This window comes from Eleutherodactylus coqui, chromosome 1 (assembly GCF_035609145.1).
Source record: "Eleutherodactylus coqui strain aEleCoq1 chromosome 1, aEleCoq1.hap1, whole genome shotgun sequence".
Classification (NCBI taxonomy): Eukaryota; Metazoa; Chordata; class Amphibia; order Anura; family Eleutherodactylidae; genus Eleutherodactylus; species Eleutherodactylus coqui.
In genome coordinates this window covers 385,465,388-385,485,627 of record NC_089837.1, presented here as the reverse complement: position 1 = coordinate 385,485,627, position 20,240 = coordinate 385,465,388, and the positions used below count along the sequence as shown (strand labels likewise).

Below are 20,240 nucleotides of genomic sequence, written 5' to 3'. Positions count from 1 at the left end.
GGAACCAATGTTCTATATTATTCAATGTAGGACAACATTCAGAGGAGTTTAGCTGGATACAACTATGAACCACTAGGTTTTCAATGTGGAACAGTATCTGTCAGGATGGCTTCTAAATTCTTGGATGAATTATGTATTTTTATGACAGGTTAGAGACTGAAGATTTGTTGGATCGATGCGTATTTATCCAACCAACTCTGTAGTAAATAAGGCTGAGAACTGGACCCTAGCAAAATAATAGAGATATTTACACTCAAGCTCCAAGTCTGACGCTTCAGACTCTTCAGACTCTCAATAGTATTTAGTTAAGGAGACTAAGTCCATCCAAATCAGTCTGTCATGAGTAGGAGACCGATGGAGTATAGATTAGTCTTTTATCTCTAGCTAGTACTTGTTCCTGGGAATAAAGATGTGTATTCACTTAGGTGATACCGGTAAGCAGTAAGTGTGGGATTATAATTAGAGATGAGCGAGCGTACTCGGAAAAGCACTACTCGCTCAAGTAATTTGCTTTATCCGAGTATCGCTGTGCTCGTCCCTGAAGATTCGGGTGCCGCTGCGGCTGACAGGTGAGTCGCAGCGGGGGGCAGGGGAGAGAGGGAGAGAAAGATCTCCCCGCTCTCCCCTGCAGCTCCCCGCTCCGTGCCAGCACCCGAATCTTCAGACCCGAGCACAGCGATACTCGGATACAGCAAATTACTCGAGCGAGTAGTGCTTTTCCGAGTACGCTCGCTCATCTCTAATTATAATCCTTTCTGTGATTTGCACAGAAACCAGCATCGCTAACTGAATAGGGGCGAAGAGGGCTGGGGATCGTTCTGACCACCTACCGCCATTTACAGTAAGCAGGCAGTCGTTCAGTCGGTGCATCCATTTACACTGAACAATAATCATTTAAGTTCTCTCTGGATAACAGGAATTCGAACAATAAGATTCCGGGTAAAAGCACCTTAAACTGAAGACAAAGTGGTAATGTTCCTTTTTTTCACGGCTTTCCAAAAGCCAGGCAGCTGGGCGGAAAATAGAAAAGCCGAATCCCCAGCGCAGGTGTAAAACCACCTGAGGGGAATAACATTGTGTTCCAGTGGCTAACGCAGTACCAATGTGTTTTTTTCTCTGCATATCTACAAGATTTTTTTTTCTCTTAGCTACGGATGATTTTCGGGGTAGGGCTTATATTTCAATTCCCCCCCCCCCCCCCCGAAAATCATTGCTGCGGGGGTTGCCTTCATCCCATTCCTTTCAGCAGCGCTAGCCCCGTGTGACAACTGTAGCAGGGGGTTATTTCATCCCTGCGGGGAGTCCCGTCATCACTGAACACTCTGACAGCGCTGCCACAGTGTTCAGTGATGAGGGGACCTTCGTGGAGCAGCTGCGCTTCCCCAAGCACAGCTGCTCCAGTGAACGGGCAAATTTTCATGCGCTGCGCATATGAAACTTTGCCCATTCACGTATTTTCTGCTTATACGAGCAGCACATTTTTTCGCCCACCCAGGCGCATAAAAAGACGCGCTCGTCTGACCTCAGCTTAATGATCAGGCAGGAACATTCACTTGCCTGATCATTGGCTTGTGTGAAGGTGCTGCCAATATATTTTATATACACAATTTCTGAATTGTATTTTTCATCCTTTCACCCCCCAAAAAAACTGAAAACTGTTTAAAAAAGTCACATAGCACCAGTCAAAACTATAGTTTACTCTGCAAAAAAAGAGAAGCCTTCATACAGCACTAGGTTTAAGGTTTCGATATACGGCAACAAAAAGCACTTTTTAAAATTTTTTAAAATGTTTTTTTATTTTTTAGTAGTAGTAAAACAAAAGACAGAAAAAAATATGAACCTGGTATCCATGTAATTGCATTGAGATGCAGAATAAGGCCGCCTGCAGACGAGCGGGTCGGATCCGGCAGCGAGAATTCTCGCCGCGTGATCCGACCCGAGCGCCTGCAGGCGCGAGCGCGTACTCACCCGCGCCTGGCGGCCCCGGCTCTTTCATGTGCCGGCTGCCGCGCAGCCGGCGCATGCGCAGACCGGAGCCGGTGGCCGGGTGAGTGCGTGCCCCGCAGAAAATTAGAACATGCCGCGGTTTGTTTGCCGCGCGAGATTTCGCGCGGCCAAACCGCGGCCGTCTGCATAGGAGTGCGTATTTTAATGCACTCCTATGCAAACTTTCAGCGGCGGAAATCCCGCGGGAAATCCCGCAGCGGGATTTCCGCTCGTCTGCAGGCGGCCTAAGGCCTCATGTCCATGGGCAAAATATGATTTAAGATCCGCAGCGGATCTCCCGCATGCGGATCCGCATCCCATAGGGATGCATTGACCACCCGCGGGTAGATAAATACCCGCGGATGGTCAATAAAAGGCATTTAAAAAAAAATGGAGCATGAAAAAATCTGGACCATGCTCCATTTTCGTGCGGGTCTCCCGCGGGGACGGCTCCCGCGGGCTTCTATTGAAGCCTATGGAAGCCATCCGGATTCGCGGGAGACCTAAAATAGGAATTTAAAAGTATTTACCCATCCGGAGCGGACCGGGAAGGTCTTCTCTTCCTCACGGCCGCATCTCCCTTGCTTCGGCTCGGCGGATGTGCCAGGCGCATGCGCGCGGCACGTCGAAGACGTGCCGGCGACGTGCCGGCGACGTGCCGCCGGCGTGAGGAGTTCATCCGCCGGCCGAAAAAGAAGATCCGGCCGTGAGGAAGAGCACAGCTGCGCCGCCCGCTACGGATAGGTAAATTCTTATAAATTCTTATTTTCAGCGCTCATGTCCGCGGGGCAGGAGGGACCCGCTGCAGATTCTCCATGGAGAATCTGCAGCGGATCTGATTTTCCCCGTGGACATGAGGCCTAAGTGATTCTTTTTTCCTGCACCATGCATATCATAAAATCAAAACCACAAACAAATAATAATCCTGATTTTTTTGTTTTTCACCCCACTTGAACATTATATATTTTATGGTACATTAAATTGTGCCACTAAAAAAATACAACTTGTTCTGCAAAAAATAAATTATCATTCAGTTATGTCAACGGAAAAATAGAGATGTTAGGTTGTGCTGCTGGGATCTGTTTTTCTATGAGGTCCCAGCAGCACAGCTTCACAGGTGTGTAATAATTGAACTGGCTGAGTGTGGAGTTTCTCCAGCCAGCCAATCCCCCTGGTCTGCTGCACATAAATACCAGCTCCTTCGATTAGAGGATGGTTGTCATTTAATTATTCTGTCTTTTCCCACTAAGAGCTAGGTGTTATACATGTTTAGTCTAAAGGGTTTCTCCCATCTTCCCTGAGGTCGGACTGGACACCTGTAGTCCGTATCTGCATCTTATGCAGATTCTCTCCTTCCCTTTGACAGGTGGGGTCTTCAGATGTCTGATGTATTGTGTGTGGTCAGGTGGGTGATGCCTGACACTGTTCTCCTTATGTCAGTTCGGTGTCTGACTCTTGCCTCTTGGTGTGAGGACACCTAGACCAGCTATTAATTACTATCTGTATGGATTAGAGTTCTCAGTGGGGTTCCTGTTCTGTGTTATTGGTGTGAACAGCAAAATGTTCTGGTTGTCTGAGACAGTGGCCAGACATTAGGTGTGAATAGTCCTGCTCTGTGTATAGGTGTGAACAGTGACATAGTATGTTAGGCTGAATGAAGACAATGTTCATCTAGTTCAGCCTGTTTCAACCTCCTTGTTGATCCAGAGGAAGGCAAAAAAAAACCAAGAGGCAGAAGCCAATTAGCCCTTTCGGGGGAAAAAAAATCCTTCCCGACTCCATAATGGCAGTCAGACTAATCCCTGGATCAACCTCTGATAGTACCTACCTGTCTGTAAGGCCCAGATCAACAGCCCGCTGGTCACCTAATGTTTATATCCTGTAATATCCTTCCGCTCTAGAAAGACATCTACTCCCCCCTTGAATTTCTCTATGGATTTTGCCATCACCACGTCCTCAGGCAGAGAGTTCCACAATCTCACTGCTCTTACAGTAACGAACCCCCTTCTGTATTGGTGATGAAATCTGCTCTCTTCTAGACGTAGAGTATGCCCTCGTTACCGACGCAGTCCTGGGTATAAACAGATCATGGGAGATATCCTTGTATTGTCCCCTAATGTATTTATACGTAGTTATTTGATAGCTCCTTAGCCGTCTTTTTTCCAGGGTCTATATTCCCAATTTTGATAGCCTCTTTGGGTATTCCAGTCCCTTCATTCCATGTATTAATTTAGTTGCCCTTCTTTGAACCCCCTCAAGCACTGCAACATATTTCCTGAGCACCGGTGTCCAAAACTGTGCGCAGTATTCCATGTGGGGCCTGACAAGTGCCTTATATAGTGGAAGAATAGTGTTATCGTCCCTCGCCCCTATACCTCTTTTAATGCAGCCCAAGACCTTATTTGCTTTTGCAGCAGCTGACTGGCAATGGTTTCTCCACTTAAATCTACAATCCACTAGTACCCCCAGGTCTGTGTCTATATCACTTTTCCCTAGCAGCACCCTATTTAGTCTATATTGGTGACATCCGTTTTTCCTGCCCATGTGCATAACCTTACATTTATCAACATTTAACTTCATTTGCCATATTTTGTGCACCTCTACAGGTACCTAATCAGGGGTAGCCAGGTCCAAGGTGAAGACCATGGGACTGTCCTTGTAGGGACGCCTACTCTTAGCCAGGGGTGCCTGAGTTCCCCTGATTAGTAAGGGACAAGTTTTCTTCTATCTTTGCCTGGGTTGGTGCTTTCTCACTTGCAAATACTGTGAGTGTTGTTGCAGTCATGTTAGGACACCGTCTTGTGTCCATACAGAGGTGTTGTGCGCCTGGCGGACATAACAAGAAAGCTATAGATCTTAAAAATCAGAGATGAAAAAAATTAAACATGAAAAATGTAAGACCTTCAAGAAGTTAATACTACATGGCTTATTTCCATATTTACTATTCATAAAGGTGGAAATCTGTGCACATAGAAACAATCACTATATCAATATATATACACAATATATATCAAACGGGAACTCAATTAAAAGGTAAAAACTGTGCGTTCATTTCTAAACTAAAAATGTAACTGATACTATTTAGTATTAATATTAATAGCATATCATTGTTAAATCCAGAATGCCCTTCATGAATTTCCTAGTACAAAACCTGTATAGTTGTTACTGTAATAACAATGGGCTAATTATCTTTCACCTTCAAAGGACGTTTGGAGAGCATACGTGATTTCAAATGTTGGCACCTGCATTAGGAAATACTCTGCACACGACATTAGTTCTTAATCCTGGTCTATGAAAGCTTTATTAAGGAAGTAATGTAGTGACACTGCAAGTGCAAACTGTAAAACATGGATTTTCTTCCACTGCGCTGTTTAACCACAAAATTATTCTTGGAGAAAGGTTGGTAGAAGTGTTACTCTGTTTAACCAGCAAATGCAGTTGGTGGTATTCCTTTCACACCAAGTCCAGTTATCTGTAACACAATGAAAATGTTGTTCATTACATTACAACTACACCATTACAGAAAAATCCTGTCCAAAAAATATCAGAATTTATCTACATCTTCCCCAAAATCAGTACATTAGTCTGTTCACACAACTGAGTGGCATGAAGGATATGCCTTCAATTGGATCCTGATGAATACCGTTCGCTACCACTGAAAAAAAAATTAGGTCTTGTCAAGTTTCCATCAGGGCTCTGTGTTTTTCTAAATAAAAAAAAAACTCTCACCAAAAAATACAAATATAAAGAGAGCACATTGAGCATGTTATATGAATCATGTCTAGACCAGGGACTGGGGGGTGAGGGCAAAAAGAGAAACAGTGGGGTAGACCATTTAGATAGTAACCTGGGACCAAGAAATGGGAATGGAGGTCGAGTAGGGGGTGGGGTTAGAACTGACAGAACAGCTAATACTACCATTAGTTTCACAATGAATATAAAGAACAACACCAACTGTATAAATTGTATGGCAACGAATGCAAGAAGTCTTTTATCGGTAGAGTGGGTGAGATCGAAGCGAGAATGTCTGATGAAAGTTACGATATAGTTGGAATAACAGAAACATGGCTTGATGATAAGTGCGATTGGGCTGTGAATTTACAGGGCTATAATCTCTTCAGAAGTGACCGTGGAATACAGAAAGGGGGAGGGGTATGTCTGTGTGTTAAATGGTACTTAATGCCGAGGCTATAAGAAGATATAGGTGCAGGAGATGAACATGTGGAATATCTGCGGGTAGTAATACAGGAAGAAAAAAAATAACAAAATCCTGATAGGGGTTTTCTATAAGCCACCAAAAATAACAGAAGAAACTAAAAATGTATTATTAAGACAAACAGAAGAGGTGTCAAACCGCAATTAGGTAATTATTATGCTGGAATTTAGTTATCCGGATATAATATGAAAAGACGAAACCTGCAAATCTCACAAGGGTGATATGTTCTTGAGAACAAATGAAGATAACTACCTTATCCAACTTGTGCGGGAGATAACTAGAGGGGGGGCCACTCTGGACTTCTTATTAACTAACAAACCAGACAGACTCTTGGAGGTGCAGGTGCAGGGACACTGGAAATTAATTATATTGTGGTCACTATTTCCTAGCTGTCATTAAATAAGAACCCTTATCAGTAGAGATGAGCGAGCATACTCGATAAGGCAAACTACTCGAGCGAGTAGTGCCTTATTCGAGTACCTACCCGCTCATCTCTAAAGATTTGGGTGCCGTCAGGGGGCGGGGAGCGGCGGGAAGAGCCGGGCAGAACGGAGGGGAGATCTGTCTCTCCCTCTCTCCCCCCCCCCGCTCCCCCCTGCTCACCGCCGCAACTCACCTCTCACCCGCGCCGCCACCCGAATCTTTAGAGACGAGCGGGCAGGTACTTGAATAAGGCACTACTTGCTGGAGTAGTTTGCCTTATCGAGTATGCTTGCTCATCTCTACTTATCAGGGTTCGACCAAAAAACTAAACTTTAGTAAAGAAAAATTTGATCAGCTCAGAACTGATCAAACATGGACATCCTCATAAATAACAGTACAGACGGAGAAGTTTAAAAACATCCAAACTACCTAATGTGAGCAGTTCATATCCTTTTAAAATAAAAGAACTACAAGTAGAAGGAAACCAATGTGGTTGGACAAGACTGTAAGGGGCAATAAACGAAAATAAGAAAGAGTTTAAACTACTAAAACAAGAAGGCAACATCAAAAAATCATGCAGGGAAAAAAACAAATCATGTAACGAAAAGATCAAAATTGCTAAGGAGGAGGCACAAAGACTGATTGCCAAAGAGAGCAAAGATAACCCTAAACTATTCTTCAATTATAAAAACAGTAAAAGGATTTGCACTGAAAGCACTGGCCCATTAACAAATAATGCAGGAGAAATCATAAAAGACGATGGGGGGGAAGGCAAATCTATTAAATAGTTTTTTTCAAGTGTATTCACAAATGAAAAAGAAATGTCACATGAGATGCAAGTGAAAAAAAGCAAACTCCACGCTAAATACTACATGGCTAACACATGGCGGTGGTGGAATACACACAAGGGTTCTAGGGTAACTAAGTGACATGATAGCTAGACCGCTATTTTTTATATTTATGCACACTATTGAGACCGGGGTTGTTCCACTGGATTTGTGCATTGCCAATGTGGTTCCAATATACAAAAATGGGTCTAAAAGAGAACCTGGTAACTACAGGCCAGTAAGTCTCACTTCAATAATTGGAGAAATATTTGAGGGGTTTATGAGACACGCCATCCTTAAATACCTCATGGAAAACAATGGCTCAACTCCTCATCAGCATGGGTTCATGAGGGGTTGATCATGTCAGACCAATTCAATCAGCTTCCTGGGAGTATCTATTGATATACCTGGATTTCTCTAAAGCATTTGACAGTGTGCCGCTTAATAGGTTGATGTAAAAATGAAAAAAAACTTGGACTGGGCGAAAACATGTGTATCTGGGTAAAGAACAGGCTCAGAGATAGAAATCACAGAGTAGTAATAAATGGTTCATACTCTGATTGTGACACCGTTGTTAGTGGGGTGCCACAGGGTTCAGTATTAGGCTCCATTCTGTTCAATACATTTATCAATAACCTGATAGAAGGACTACACAGTAAAATATCAATATTTGCAGATGATACAAAATTATACAAGATAATTAATACAACGGAGGACAATGTACGGCTACAAACGGACCTGGATAAACTAGGTGCATTGGTAAGAAAAATAGCAAATGAAGTGCACTATTGATAAATGTAAGGTTATGCACATGGGCAGGAGAAACGGATGTCACCAATACACACTAAATGGGGTACTGCTAGGGAAAAGTGAGATGGAAAAAGACCTAGGGGTACTTGTGGACTGTAGACTTAACTGGAGCAATCAATGCCAGTCAGCTGCTGCAAAAGCTAATAAAGTCTTGGGGTGCATTAAAAGAGGTACAGGGTCGAGAACATTATTCTTCCACTATATAAGGCACTTGTCAGGCCCCATAGAAACATAGAATGGTAGGGTACAATTCTGTCATTGTGTATTTTTATGTTTGTGCTCACTGTATAGGATAAATGGCCTTTTTTTCTTTTAGCTCTCTCTATGCTAAAAATGGGAAAGTTTGTTTTTTAAATTATATAATACTCCAGTATTACAGTGTATTAAGTATTGCTTGTCAGAATTATGCTGATAGGCATCTTATTAGGCAGGGTCTAACAGGGGTACAGAAGTTGGAAAATAAGGGCCATTGTTAGGCCCCCAAGCTTCCTTAGCAACCTATCACGATCTAATGAAAGTATCATGGGAAGAGTGATGGGGTGACAGAGGCAGCCCCCTTATTCTTATTATTTTCTTATTGCCTGAGATCTGTTTTACCATTTTACAGTAACCATTTCTTTGCTAAGGATTCTTTTAAAACCAAAGTAAGAAAAGACACAAAAAATGTTTCTCGTCTTGGTTCGGAAAGGAAACACAAGAATTACATATCAGATTGGCTCAGTGAAAAAGTCTCCCAGTTGCTCATAGTAAGCATATTTTTTCTGAAACAAGAAAACTATTTGGTACCATAGTAGCCAGTAGAGCAAACTCTTATGGCTCTAATAATCCTGTGGATGTGATACTTTTAATCATTAGCTGTTTTTTCAGATATTTAGTTATAACATGCCTAATGAGAAAACCCAAGTAGTCTCAAAAGCTTGTGTTAGTAACATCATGTATTTTGTTTAGCTATTAAAAGGTATCAAATCAACAAGACTATGTTTTCTCTTACTGAAAGCAATATTTTATCTAGTACAGTTTTGAAAATCCTAGCTGAACTGACTGCTTCCAATGGCCATAAGGGCTCTTCTGCAATGAGGCAGTTTGCATACATGAGACCCAATGTGTATCGAGACTGAACTGATCCAAGTATGGAAAGGCAATAAATTACCTTGTAGATTCCCCCAGACTGGGGCCCTGCACTCCAGGCTTCATCCATACCATCACAGGCTGTCGTGACATACAGTTCTGAATAATCCTTTCCTCCAAAGCCACATGAAGTTGTCTTATCCACTGGTAGCTTCACAGTCTGGATCACCGTCCCTACAAAACATATAAGTAGTTTTATATCCATTATACTATCAAATGGTCTTACAAGTTCATTGTACCCAAGAATACAAATTGTACTGAAGGAGGCAGAGTTTCAGCACCAGTTGTACGAGTAATTTCTTTTAGGAACATAGTCAATGTGATATACTGTGTATGCATGAGGTATATGTAGCACGTTAAAGCACTCCGCAAGGGACCCCCTCACCGAAGGGATGAAAGGTTTCAATAATGACTTATGAAAAGCCCTATGAACCCTCCATGTAGCTGGCAAATCGAGTTCATAAGCAAGTGGACTTACTACACGCGTGATGACAAAGGCACCCACGTAACGCGGCGTCAGTTTTAAAGACGAAACCTTCAATTTGAGATTTTTAGAAGACAAATATACCTTCTGTCCCATCCTGTAAAGTTCAGATACTGACAGACTCCTCCCACTACGCAACTGCATACAAGCCCCCGTTGCTTCCAGGTTCTTCTGTACTTCTTTCCATACCCCCTGCAGCGTATCTGTGGCGACATCAGCTGCAGGACAGGCAGACGAAGTAGAAATAGCTGTAAGGAAGCGAGGATGCTGATCATATACGCAAAGGAATGGAGATACCCCAGTGGAAGAACAAGTACGGTTGTTTAGTGCACACTCTGCCAATAGCAGGAATTCTGCCCACTGATGAGCCTTTTCCCTAGCAAATAACCGTAAATATTGCACTAAATCCTGGTTCTTCCGCTCAGTCTGACCACTAGTTTGCAGGTGGAATGCTGACGAGAAGTAAAGCGACATTCCCGGGTTTCTACAGAAGACTCGTCAAAATTGCGCCACAAACTGAAAACTACGATCAGATACAATGTTCTCGGGAACCCCATGTAAATGAATGACTTCTTTTACAAAAATCTTGGAAAATTCTATCACAGGAGGTAGCTTCTTTAACGCCACGAAATGTGCCATCTTTGAGAGTGGCAGTACCAATGTGGTTCACTGATGGATATGCAGGGCAACCCGCCAAATTATCATGGCGTCATTAATAGGTTGCTGGTCTGCATGGTGAACTACATATATCAGAATGGTCTGGCACCCTGTATCCACTATGTGTGGGAGTGCACACCAAGCATCCACCCCCCTCATTATCAAGAGGCAGTGTGAGTGGTTGTTTTATCGGTGTCCTGCACAGGTGTTGTTTGCTCCTCCATTTGGTAGTCAGCTACGTGCATGGTGAGAGGAGGATGCATCTATATGCACTCCTCAATCAGTAAGTAACGGCCGTTTTCTGTGATTGTTTTTGATCTTTGAGAAATGGTCTACAACATCTAGGATAGTGGTGAAATTCTGAGACTCAAGTAGATCGGTGATAAAATCTACCGATAAATGCGACCACGGACGAGAAGGCACTGGTAACGGTCTCAGAGGCCCCTCCGGCCGCCGCCGACTTTCTGTGTGCACAGACAGAGTATCCCTTAACAAAGTCGCGGATCTCCCAAGACATGCCTGGCCACCAGTAGTGTCTAGTACAAAGATCCAGAGTCTCCTGAACCCCCGGATGACCTGCGAAAACAAATGCGTGAGACTCTTCAATGACTCTGAGACGCAAGGTGTCTGGCATAAACCATTTGCCCTCCGGCACCCCCGAGGGAGTGTCCTGCTGACAATTTTGTAGATGAGGAACAAGATCAGATTCTACAGCTGCCACCACCACCCCAAGTGCCAAGATATTCTCGGGAACCACTGCATCAACCTTCTGGCGAACCGAAACTCTGTGAGAGGGTGTCTGCCTTCACGTTCTTCTCCCCTGAAATATATGTAACGACGAGGTTAAACTTGGTGAAAAATAATGCCCACCTGGCCTGACGAGCTGTGATTCTCTTATCATTGGCGAAATATACCAAGTTTTTATGAACAGTATACACAGTAATGGGATGCCTTGCTCCCTCAAGATGGTGACACCACTCTTCTAGAGACAACTTAATCGCCAATAACTCACGATTACCTACGTAGTAGTTACGTTCCGCGGACTGAATTTCCGCGAGAAGAACGCATATGGACTATACCCAGGCCTCCCGCTGACTTCCTGAGACAATACAGCCCCCACCCCCACCTCAGACGCATCAACCTCAATGAAGAACGGTCGCCGCGCATCAGGCTGTACTAGCACTGGGGCAGCAGTAAACGCCCTTTTGAGACAACTAAAAGCCTCTAGGGCCTCTGGTGACCATCTTACCAAGTCGGCACCCTTCTTGGTAAGATCAGTCAGGGGTTGAGCAATAACAGAATAATTCTTAATGAATTTACAGTAAAAATTTGCGAAACCTAAAAACCGCTGGAGAGCTTTCAGGTTATCTGGTCTGACCCATTGGGAGATTGCTGCCACTTTATCAGACTCCATTTGAATCTCCGTGGGTGAAATCACATAACCAAGGAAAGACACTTGTTTAGAACCAAAAATGTATTTCGCCAACTTGACAAAAAGTTGGTAGTCACGCGAACGGGTCAGAACAAGCCTCAGGAGCCGCACATGTGAATCTCAGTCTGGGGAGTACACCAGAATGTCATCGAGATATATGACCAAAAATACCCCCAGGAAGTCGTGGAAGACCACATTCATAAATCCCTGGAACACAGCGGGGTATTACAAAGTCCAGCACCACTCCGCCCAGGCACTTGCGCCCCCGGCAGCCGGACAACAAGGCGGGGGGACGCGCTCCGACTGCAGGACCCCGCTCACCGCCGCCCCGGGAGGACCATCAACCGTCACATGGTAACAGTTACAGGCATCAGGGTTCTCCGTTTGAATTGTTTTTATGTTTCAAATCAAATAAAATCTGATATACATACACATACACATACATATATATACACACACATGTCTACAGGTTATTCCACTTTGTTGCTGTACGTCTTGTTTTGCCCATTTGATGCGGATCTGAACTTCCAGACTAGTCCTTGTACATGGGATTGACACGTGTAGAGGGGCAGTGAGCGGAACATACAAATTTTGATATTTATAGACCAATAGTAGTTTTCATTTTTTTTAAAAATCTTCTCTAGTTCTGTGCTGCACCTTTTGTTGCCGATATCAAGGCTTGCTGTGGGTGCAATTACCATGCAAAAAACTACAATTCCCATGATTCCTCTCTCCTCTTACAAAAAAGCAGATTTACCAATCGATTTACTACACTATTTTGTCCTCCAGAAATTAAAGGAAATCATGTAAAATAGAGAGCAAAATTTGGCAAATTTCAGTTATATAAGACTGGTTTTACATTTGCATTAGAGGTTCAGTCGCAGATCCAGCTCACAATGCATGCAGCAAACTTTTTCTTCCATCCAAAAGCTAAACACCTCAGCGCAAACCGAATGGACTCCATTATAGTCATCCTGAGACTGAGCCATTCGACTGCGGGCATTCCCCTTTCCCGCTCCCCAGTGATGTTTTCATTGACAGGGAGGATATCATCTCTAAATCAGTGTTTGGATATCGGCACATACTTAACATACATAACACTCCTTATTGTAATATGAGTATAAAGGTCAGCGCCTAGATATATGAACCTAAATGATGAATTAGGGTGAACTCACCTGGTGCTGAGCGGGACCCCCCCAAAGGTAGGTACCTGCTTGCACCAGAGATCCTGGCAGGCTCAACAGTAGTGTCTTGTAGGTCCTCCAACTATCCTCATGGCGAGGCGAGCAGCAGGCAGAGGTACCCCATATTGGACTCACCAAATAGGGGAAATAAACTAAAGTAATGGAAGAAAAATCTCCTTCTGCGCTTGTGTTGTGGTCCTTTAGAATGGTTAACGGGAAGTAGTTTTCATGGAATACAATGCTATGTTCCAACTGATCATTTATTTTAAAAAATCCAGTGTTACAACAAGTAACAAGTAAGGTACAATAAAGCGCAACGCGTTTCGGCCTTTAACTGATGCCCTTATCAAAGAGTCAAATAATACATTTATATAAGAAACATACTTCATATGGATCTGGCAGTTTCCCTGGCACCAGACGTTTGCCGGCATTGTTCTGACGTCATCAATGCACGCTCGTTTGATCTTGTGTTTGCCAGGTTCGGGGGGCGCATGCACGCTCATCCCTGGAGCGCGTCTATGCTACAGATAACGGCCACCGGCCTTACAAATCCACATGAGGTATGTTTCTTATATAAATGCACTATTTGACTACTTAGTTATGCTTGATAAGAGCATCAGTTAGACACCGAAACGCGTTGCACTTTATTGTACCTTACTTGTTGTAACATTGAATTTTATTAAATAAATGAACAGTTGGAACCTAGCATTGTGTTCCATGAAAACTACTTCCCGTTAACCATTCTAAAGGACTACAACACGAGCGCAGAAGGAGATTTTTCTTCCTTAGGGCGCCTGCACACGAGCGGAAATTCCGCAGCGGGATTTCTCGCGGGATTTCCGCTGCTGGAAGCCTGCATAGGATTGTGTTAACAAACGCAATCTTATGCAGACAGCCGTGGTTTGGCCGCGCGAAATCTCGCGCAGCATGTTCTGTCACTCACCCGCCATCGGCTCCGGTCTGCGCATGCGCAAGCCGGCACATCAAACAGCCGGAGCCACGGGCGAGTACGCGCTGGTCCCTGCAGGCGCTCGGGTCGGGTCCCGCGGTGAGAATCCTCGCCGCCGGATCCGACACGCCCGTCTGCAGGCGGCCTTACTGTAAATTATTCTACAGATTAGATGTCAACTTTGTTTCCTGTGGCTCTTATTAGTATACTACATACATGTATAGTAAATCATGCAATAAAAATATTCAAAAAAACCTAAAACAAAGAACTTTTTAAGCATCCTACCAGCCTGCGGATCAATACGGATCACCCGTCCTCCATTATAGCAAGCAACCCAAAGTTTCCCCTCTGCATCTATGCACATGCCATCAGGAACCCCTTCATCCTCCTGTAACTTGTACACGTGACGGCGGTTGGCTGCGGAGAGAAGCAGTTATTGTAATTTTCACTAGCTAGCTCTAGCCCTGCATAGAAATACATAATTGTAAGTTTTATCTTGATCAAAATTATAATATTCTTGTTAATCTTATTCACTATTCAAGAGAGAAAATAATCAGTCTCTCTGATCGACAGCAACTGTGGATCTCGTTCTGTAGAGATCTGGCGTCTCCTAGTCAGCTGACCATGACTTGACCTACTTTTCATAATGCTTGCTGTCAGTCTATGCAAAATCATCTGTATTAAAAACTGTATAGTTGGTTAATCCCAATGGATTAAAAGTTTGCTGTAAAGAGTTATTTTAAGGCGACTTCCATGTGGGCAATTTTGACAGTGCTACAAATCGCATGTATGTAGAGCCCATGCCTTCCTATGGGTTCTTCCACATGAGCAATGTTTTGTAGCCTGCGACATTGCAAGACTAAAAAATCGTGGCATGCTCTATACAGCCGCGATTTGCGATTTTTATTTATTTTTCGGTAGCCCATGTTTCCCTATGGAACCTTTCTATGTGTTGCATTGTATCGCATGAAAACACAGTTGTCATGCCATGCAACTTTTACAATAGGAAATCCTACTGTAAAAGCCGTAAAATGAGCCCTAACTGCATAAAGAAAAAAAGGAATACATCACCTCTCCGAAGCCGTCATCTCCACTCGCGTTTTCCCTGAAGCTCCCCGGCAGTTGCTTGAAGTTCTCCTGCACAGTTTACTGGTCGAGGCTTTGAAAATCCTCGGCTCAAGGAAGATCTGCTTCTGATTGGTGCCCGAGTGCGCAGATCAGCCAATCAGAGCCAGCGCTTGGGGAACCAATCACAGCCATTCCTGGAGGCGGGGATTTTCAAAGTCCAGACCAGGAAAGGCTGCAGGAGAACTTCAAGCAACTGCCAGGGAGCTTCAGGGGAGAGGACAGCGCCGGAGAGGTGATGTATTCTTTTTTTTTTTTTTATTTTTTATGCAGCTAGGGCTTATTTTCAGGGTAGGACTTATATTTCAAGCCCCCGCTCCGAAAATCCTTGCACGTGCTGCTATAAAGTCGTGTGACTTTGTAATCACACAAAACTGCGTTATCGCCAAGAGAAAAGGCATAGATATCACACACAAAACGCAATATCGCACCCATATAGAAGCAACCTAAAGTGAAAGACCACTACATTTTAGTATGGCATGTCTTATTTTACAAAAAATATATTTTGTATTTATCCATAACTTCCCATTAAGATCTGGTGGGCTACTATTTCTCTGCAGCTGACATAAGGAGACTTATAGGCCATGCAATGCTCCCCTGGGAAATAAAGTATGCAAAAGGGAGATTGTATAATGTCTTTGTAATGCTACATATTGAAAAGTAACAAAGGAAAATCAATACCCCTCCAAACCCACATCAAAGGCTTCTCAGCCAGCAAACCAAAACTCTGCTCTGCAGTGATGAGGAAAAAGAACCCCCCAAAACCACTTTCTTAGAAGGAATTTTTTGGGGAGAATAATCTAGTTTGGCCTATATCCTTATAGAGCCTGATTATCAAGCAAGAACACTTGCCTGGATGGTCGTCGGCCCTTTTATACAGCCCAATGATCAGCTGACATATCAGCAAATACTTATCCATTGCATATATATATATATATATATATATATATTGACTTCCTATCTTATCCTGTCTAAATAAGGAGATATGCAGCTGGCCAGTGATAATGGTACGGGGACAAACACAACAATTTGTCCTCATGCTGCAGATAATTTCCCTGTGTACACAAGTGGAACGAGCACTGACTGGCATACTAATTGTTGGTCAGCGCTCATTGGCATGGACTGAATAGCTGCCCATGTAAAATAACCAAGGTCATGTAGCAAAGCCCGTTAGAAAGCTGAACATTGACATAGGGAAGCTATTGTACCCTCCAATAGGTGGTACTACAGCGACATTATACCAGCTACCATTAGTATTCACATTCAGAGTTATACTAGCTTGTTTTCTTGACAAAATTACATGGAATCCATGTCTTTGTATTTCCACAGATTTACAAAAACAATATGAACTCATACAATGCTATGTATATACTATAATCTAAAAATACTACTTACTTACATGTTTTTCCTGTTTTCACATCATAATCCAATGCATCAACTCTAAACGTGAGGCTGTCAATGTAGTACATGGTTTTGTGATCCAAAGACCAGTCTAAGCCATTCGAGACATCCACCATGTCAAAATGCTTCACCACAGAGTGGTCTTCGTACAAAGTGAATAATGAACCCTGGTTCCTCCCCACAGCTGGTGGACGAAACTCCTGGGCCATGGTACCTGCAAGAAGACTTGTTAAGTTAACTTTCTCGAATGTTTTGGGTCACATAGAGAAAAAAACGGAGGAAAAAAAAGATGGTTGGTAAAGGAAATGGTAGTCTTTTTTATTTACACTAGTTTTCATAAATTACATTTACTTAATTGTAATTAATAACTACACAATTGTTTATAACATGACCTGTTCTATGCATTTGATTTAATAAACAGTAGATTCAATGAGATATCGAAACATTACAATGACAACCATGAACCTCTCTCCATTAGGCCGCACTCACAGGATTGTGACATATAGCATATTCTGTGCATGTGTTTTGTGTGCGGAATACGCTGTACCATTCTCCCATAGGCAGCAATGTTGCCACTCACACAACTTGCGTGAAATACAGATGCAACAAAAATCGCAGCATCTTCTATCTTGGTACGTATTACATGCGCATACGTGCCAAGATAGTAAGTGGCAATGAGCAGCACGTTGCCAGTATGCAATGTCATCGCGCACTGAATGTGTGGTGCACACGTACCTCTCGCAGCTTGTACACTGCAAGATACAGTTGTGTGAGCCCGACATAAGGCTGTATTTAGACAGCCATGTGCAAGTTACACTAGAGGTGGTCCGTGTGATAGAATGCTCTTCTGAATAGCTTGAATGGGTCCAAGTTCTGTCCAAGTTTACTCTGTTCCAAAGTCAGACAGAACTGTGAATGATATCACCCATGTGAATTAGGCCATAGAGACCAGAGCCGCTAAGTAAGAGCAGCTCCCATTTAGGAGAAGTTGGCCAGTCCACGTATTACCTGATTACACACTCATCATGGCTGCATTTTTCCCCGCTAATATTAACTGATTGGCAATACCTGGCTTTTAGAACTCATGCCAATCAGCTGATCATCGGGTGAAATTTTTATTCTCTTGTTGAGGAGTTGTCGTAGTGAGACAACCCTTTCAGGGTGGTTTCACGCACAATGTTTTTTCCTTAAACCAAAATACGTTGCAGCTAGATGCCAGCTGTAAGTCAGTAGTGAAATATGAAATGCACTACAAGCCGTTAATATTTTTTCATATGTAGTTTTTTTTTACGTCAGTGACATCCCGCAGGCTGTAGGTTTGATGTGTTTTCTGATGTTTTTGCATGAGTTTCTCTATAGAAAAAAAAAACCACGTAAAAAGTTGTGTGAATTAAAGAAAACACCACCCACAAAACACCACAACTAAATACAGTGCAATATTACTGAATGGGGTTTTAACAAACACCAATCACTAACAGTGGAAAAGGCCGCTGCAGGTAAGTCAGGTTGCGGATTTTCAAATTCAGAGCATGCTGTATTTGTTGTGGAAAGTTCAGTGCGGATTTCATTCATTTCAATGTAACAAGTGAAACCTGCGGCTAAATCCACACTAAAAAATGCTACTTTTATTACTGATTGTGGGGTAGAATTTTACGGCAAATGCACAGCGGATATTTTTTGCTGTTTTTTAAGCTTGTCTTAAGCTGGTATTGGTAATTAAATTCCACCACACCTGCACAGAATCTCCCCGCTGGATCCACTTTTCCATCATTAAAACGATTATTGGGCTTATCTTCATCAACCCGAGCAAGGGGGGTTACTGACTTGTCTTCCCAATTTAGGGCTGCAAATGTAGTGCCTGCGGCAACTGCATAGCTACCAGACTTCCGAAGGGCAACAGAGCCGACTGGTTCTTCTACAGTGGAGGCAAAAGAAGTTGAGATGTTCATGAAAGAATCTTTGTAAAATTACTTTTATTCAACTTCTTCTATTTGTTGAAAATTAGAATTCCATCCAATTTAACCTAAAGGAAGCTAAGAAAAATGTAACTTCTTGATAAACAACCAGTATACATGCGTAGATCTCTGTATGACCATTCTGGAATCAACTCCAATATGGCATATAACAATGAGGAAAAGTAAATCAACCAAGTTAAAAGGAATCTTATCTGTATACAGTAGATCCCTTTTTTAGGCTGTACTTACACAGGCAAGCGTGATATCAGTGAGAAAAACTCTGCTTATATGGTGCTTGTACAGAAATGTGATTTTTTTTTCCACTGTGAGTGTGATGTCATTTGTGAGAAAACGCATTGCTTCACTGAACATGTGATTTTCACATGCTTGAAAATCGCATGTTTCAATAGGAAAAAATGTAAAACTGCATCGCACTTGGATTCAAAATTGCATGTACATGCCAGTGTAATGTGATTTTTGACTTCTGGTAAACAGAATAATAGGCGATTCTCAGACTGGAATAGCCCAAAAATGGAATATGCATCAGCTTTTCTGTATCATATCATCACTGAGAGGAAAAACGTCTGTGTAAATTAATCCATTGTAAACAATGGGTTAATATGTTGCATATGTTCTGTGCACTGCGCGAACGCACAGAACTCGTGCGATTTTTCTTGCCCTCAAGAGTCTGGCCGAACCTTCAGTTGGAATGGAATGAATGATATAACATAGCATCTATTTATTAATAATAATACACATATGTAGAGGTTCAAGGAACTGCTAGATAAAACTTTTTGGGTAAAAAAAAAGTGTGAAATTTACCTAGAGATACAGACTGTATCTTGTTACTGTTGGGGTTCCAGCGACAGACCTTCTGTCCTGTAATATCAACATATACTAACATGCCTTCCCGCTCATCCCAGACCGGTGACTCTCCAATGCGGTACCTCTCAGTGATAACACATTCAATCTTGATGGAAGACATGGCCCTGTAATAATGGAGATATTAAGCACATATACACCACTTATATTAGAGGAGGTACAAAACATACCAGGCTTTTCTGCAGGTTTTACTTGTCTCAAAACTGTTCCACTTACGGGATCCAGATTTTTGGTTCTCAGAAATCAGAAAGATGTTTTTTTTAAAACTTAAAACTGTGATTAAACGAGATCCTTCCAACAAGTAGGAGGTTTCCCTCTAGAAGTTCATTTCCTGCAACGCTCGAGCTGAGAGTTCAAAGAATTTGTTTGCTCAGCATACAAAAGCAGCAGCTGTCCAAGTAGGCCACCTGTTGGAGCAATTGGGCATTTCACCGAAACAGACATGTATTACATACTAAATGTGGGGAAAATAATGTTCTCATTTAATAAGTGCATTTTGTAAAGTCAAAACATTTACTGTATTTTCTCTAGGTCAGTGATGGCGAACGTTTTAAAGCCCAAGTGTCCAAACTGCAACCCAAAACCCACATATTTATGGCTTATCGCGACGTATGATTTTACCCTCGTCATTCTAAAAAGGACAGGGCCACTACGAAATAGACAGCGTGCAGATTTTGACTGCTTTTTGGATGTGGAAATACTGAAGAATGTTCTCAGTGGAAATATCTGTCGAAAATTCTGCTGCATTCCCGCATCCAAAAAGCAGTCAAAATCTGCACCC

At 42.7% G+C, this 20,240-nt stretch overlaps 1 protein-coding gene across 2 annotated transcripts; it reads right to left on the bottom strand.

The window, feature by feature from the left end:
* Nucleotides 1–5,257: 5,257 nt before the first annotated feature.
* LOC136579171 (regucalcin-like) lies at nucleotides 5,258–19,809 on the bottom strand. 2 transcript variants are annotated; one of them, XM_066579528.1, is made up of 7 exons: nucleotides 19,676–19,809; nucleotides 19,400–19,566; nucleotides 18,355–18,537; nucleotides 16,621–16,836; nucleotides 14,382–14,513; nucleotides 9,413–9,564; nucleotides 5,258–5,458 (listed from the first exon to the last, which is right to left on the bottom strand). In XM_066579528.1, exons 2-7 carry the CDS (start codon nucleotides 19,560–19,562, stop codon nucleotides 5,408–5,410), a joined length of 897 nt encoding a protein of 298 aa, XP_066435625.1. In that variant the 5' UTR covers nucleotides 19,563–19,566; nucleotides 19,676–19,809; the 3' UTR covers nucleotides 5,258–5,407. The 2 variants fall into 2 exon arrangements, with proteins under 2 accessions (XP_066435625.1, XP_066435634.1); XM_066579537.1 differs by having other exon boundaries at nucleotides 19,630–19,786.
* Between the last annotated feature and the right edge of the window lie 431 nt (nucleotides 19,810–20,240).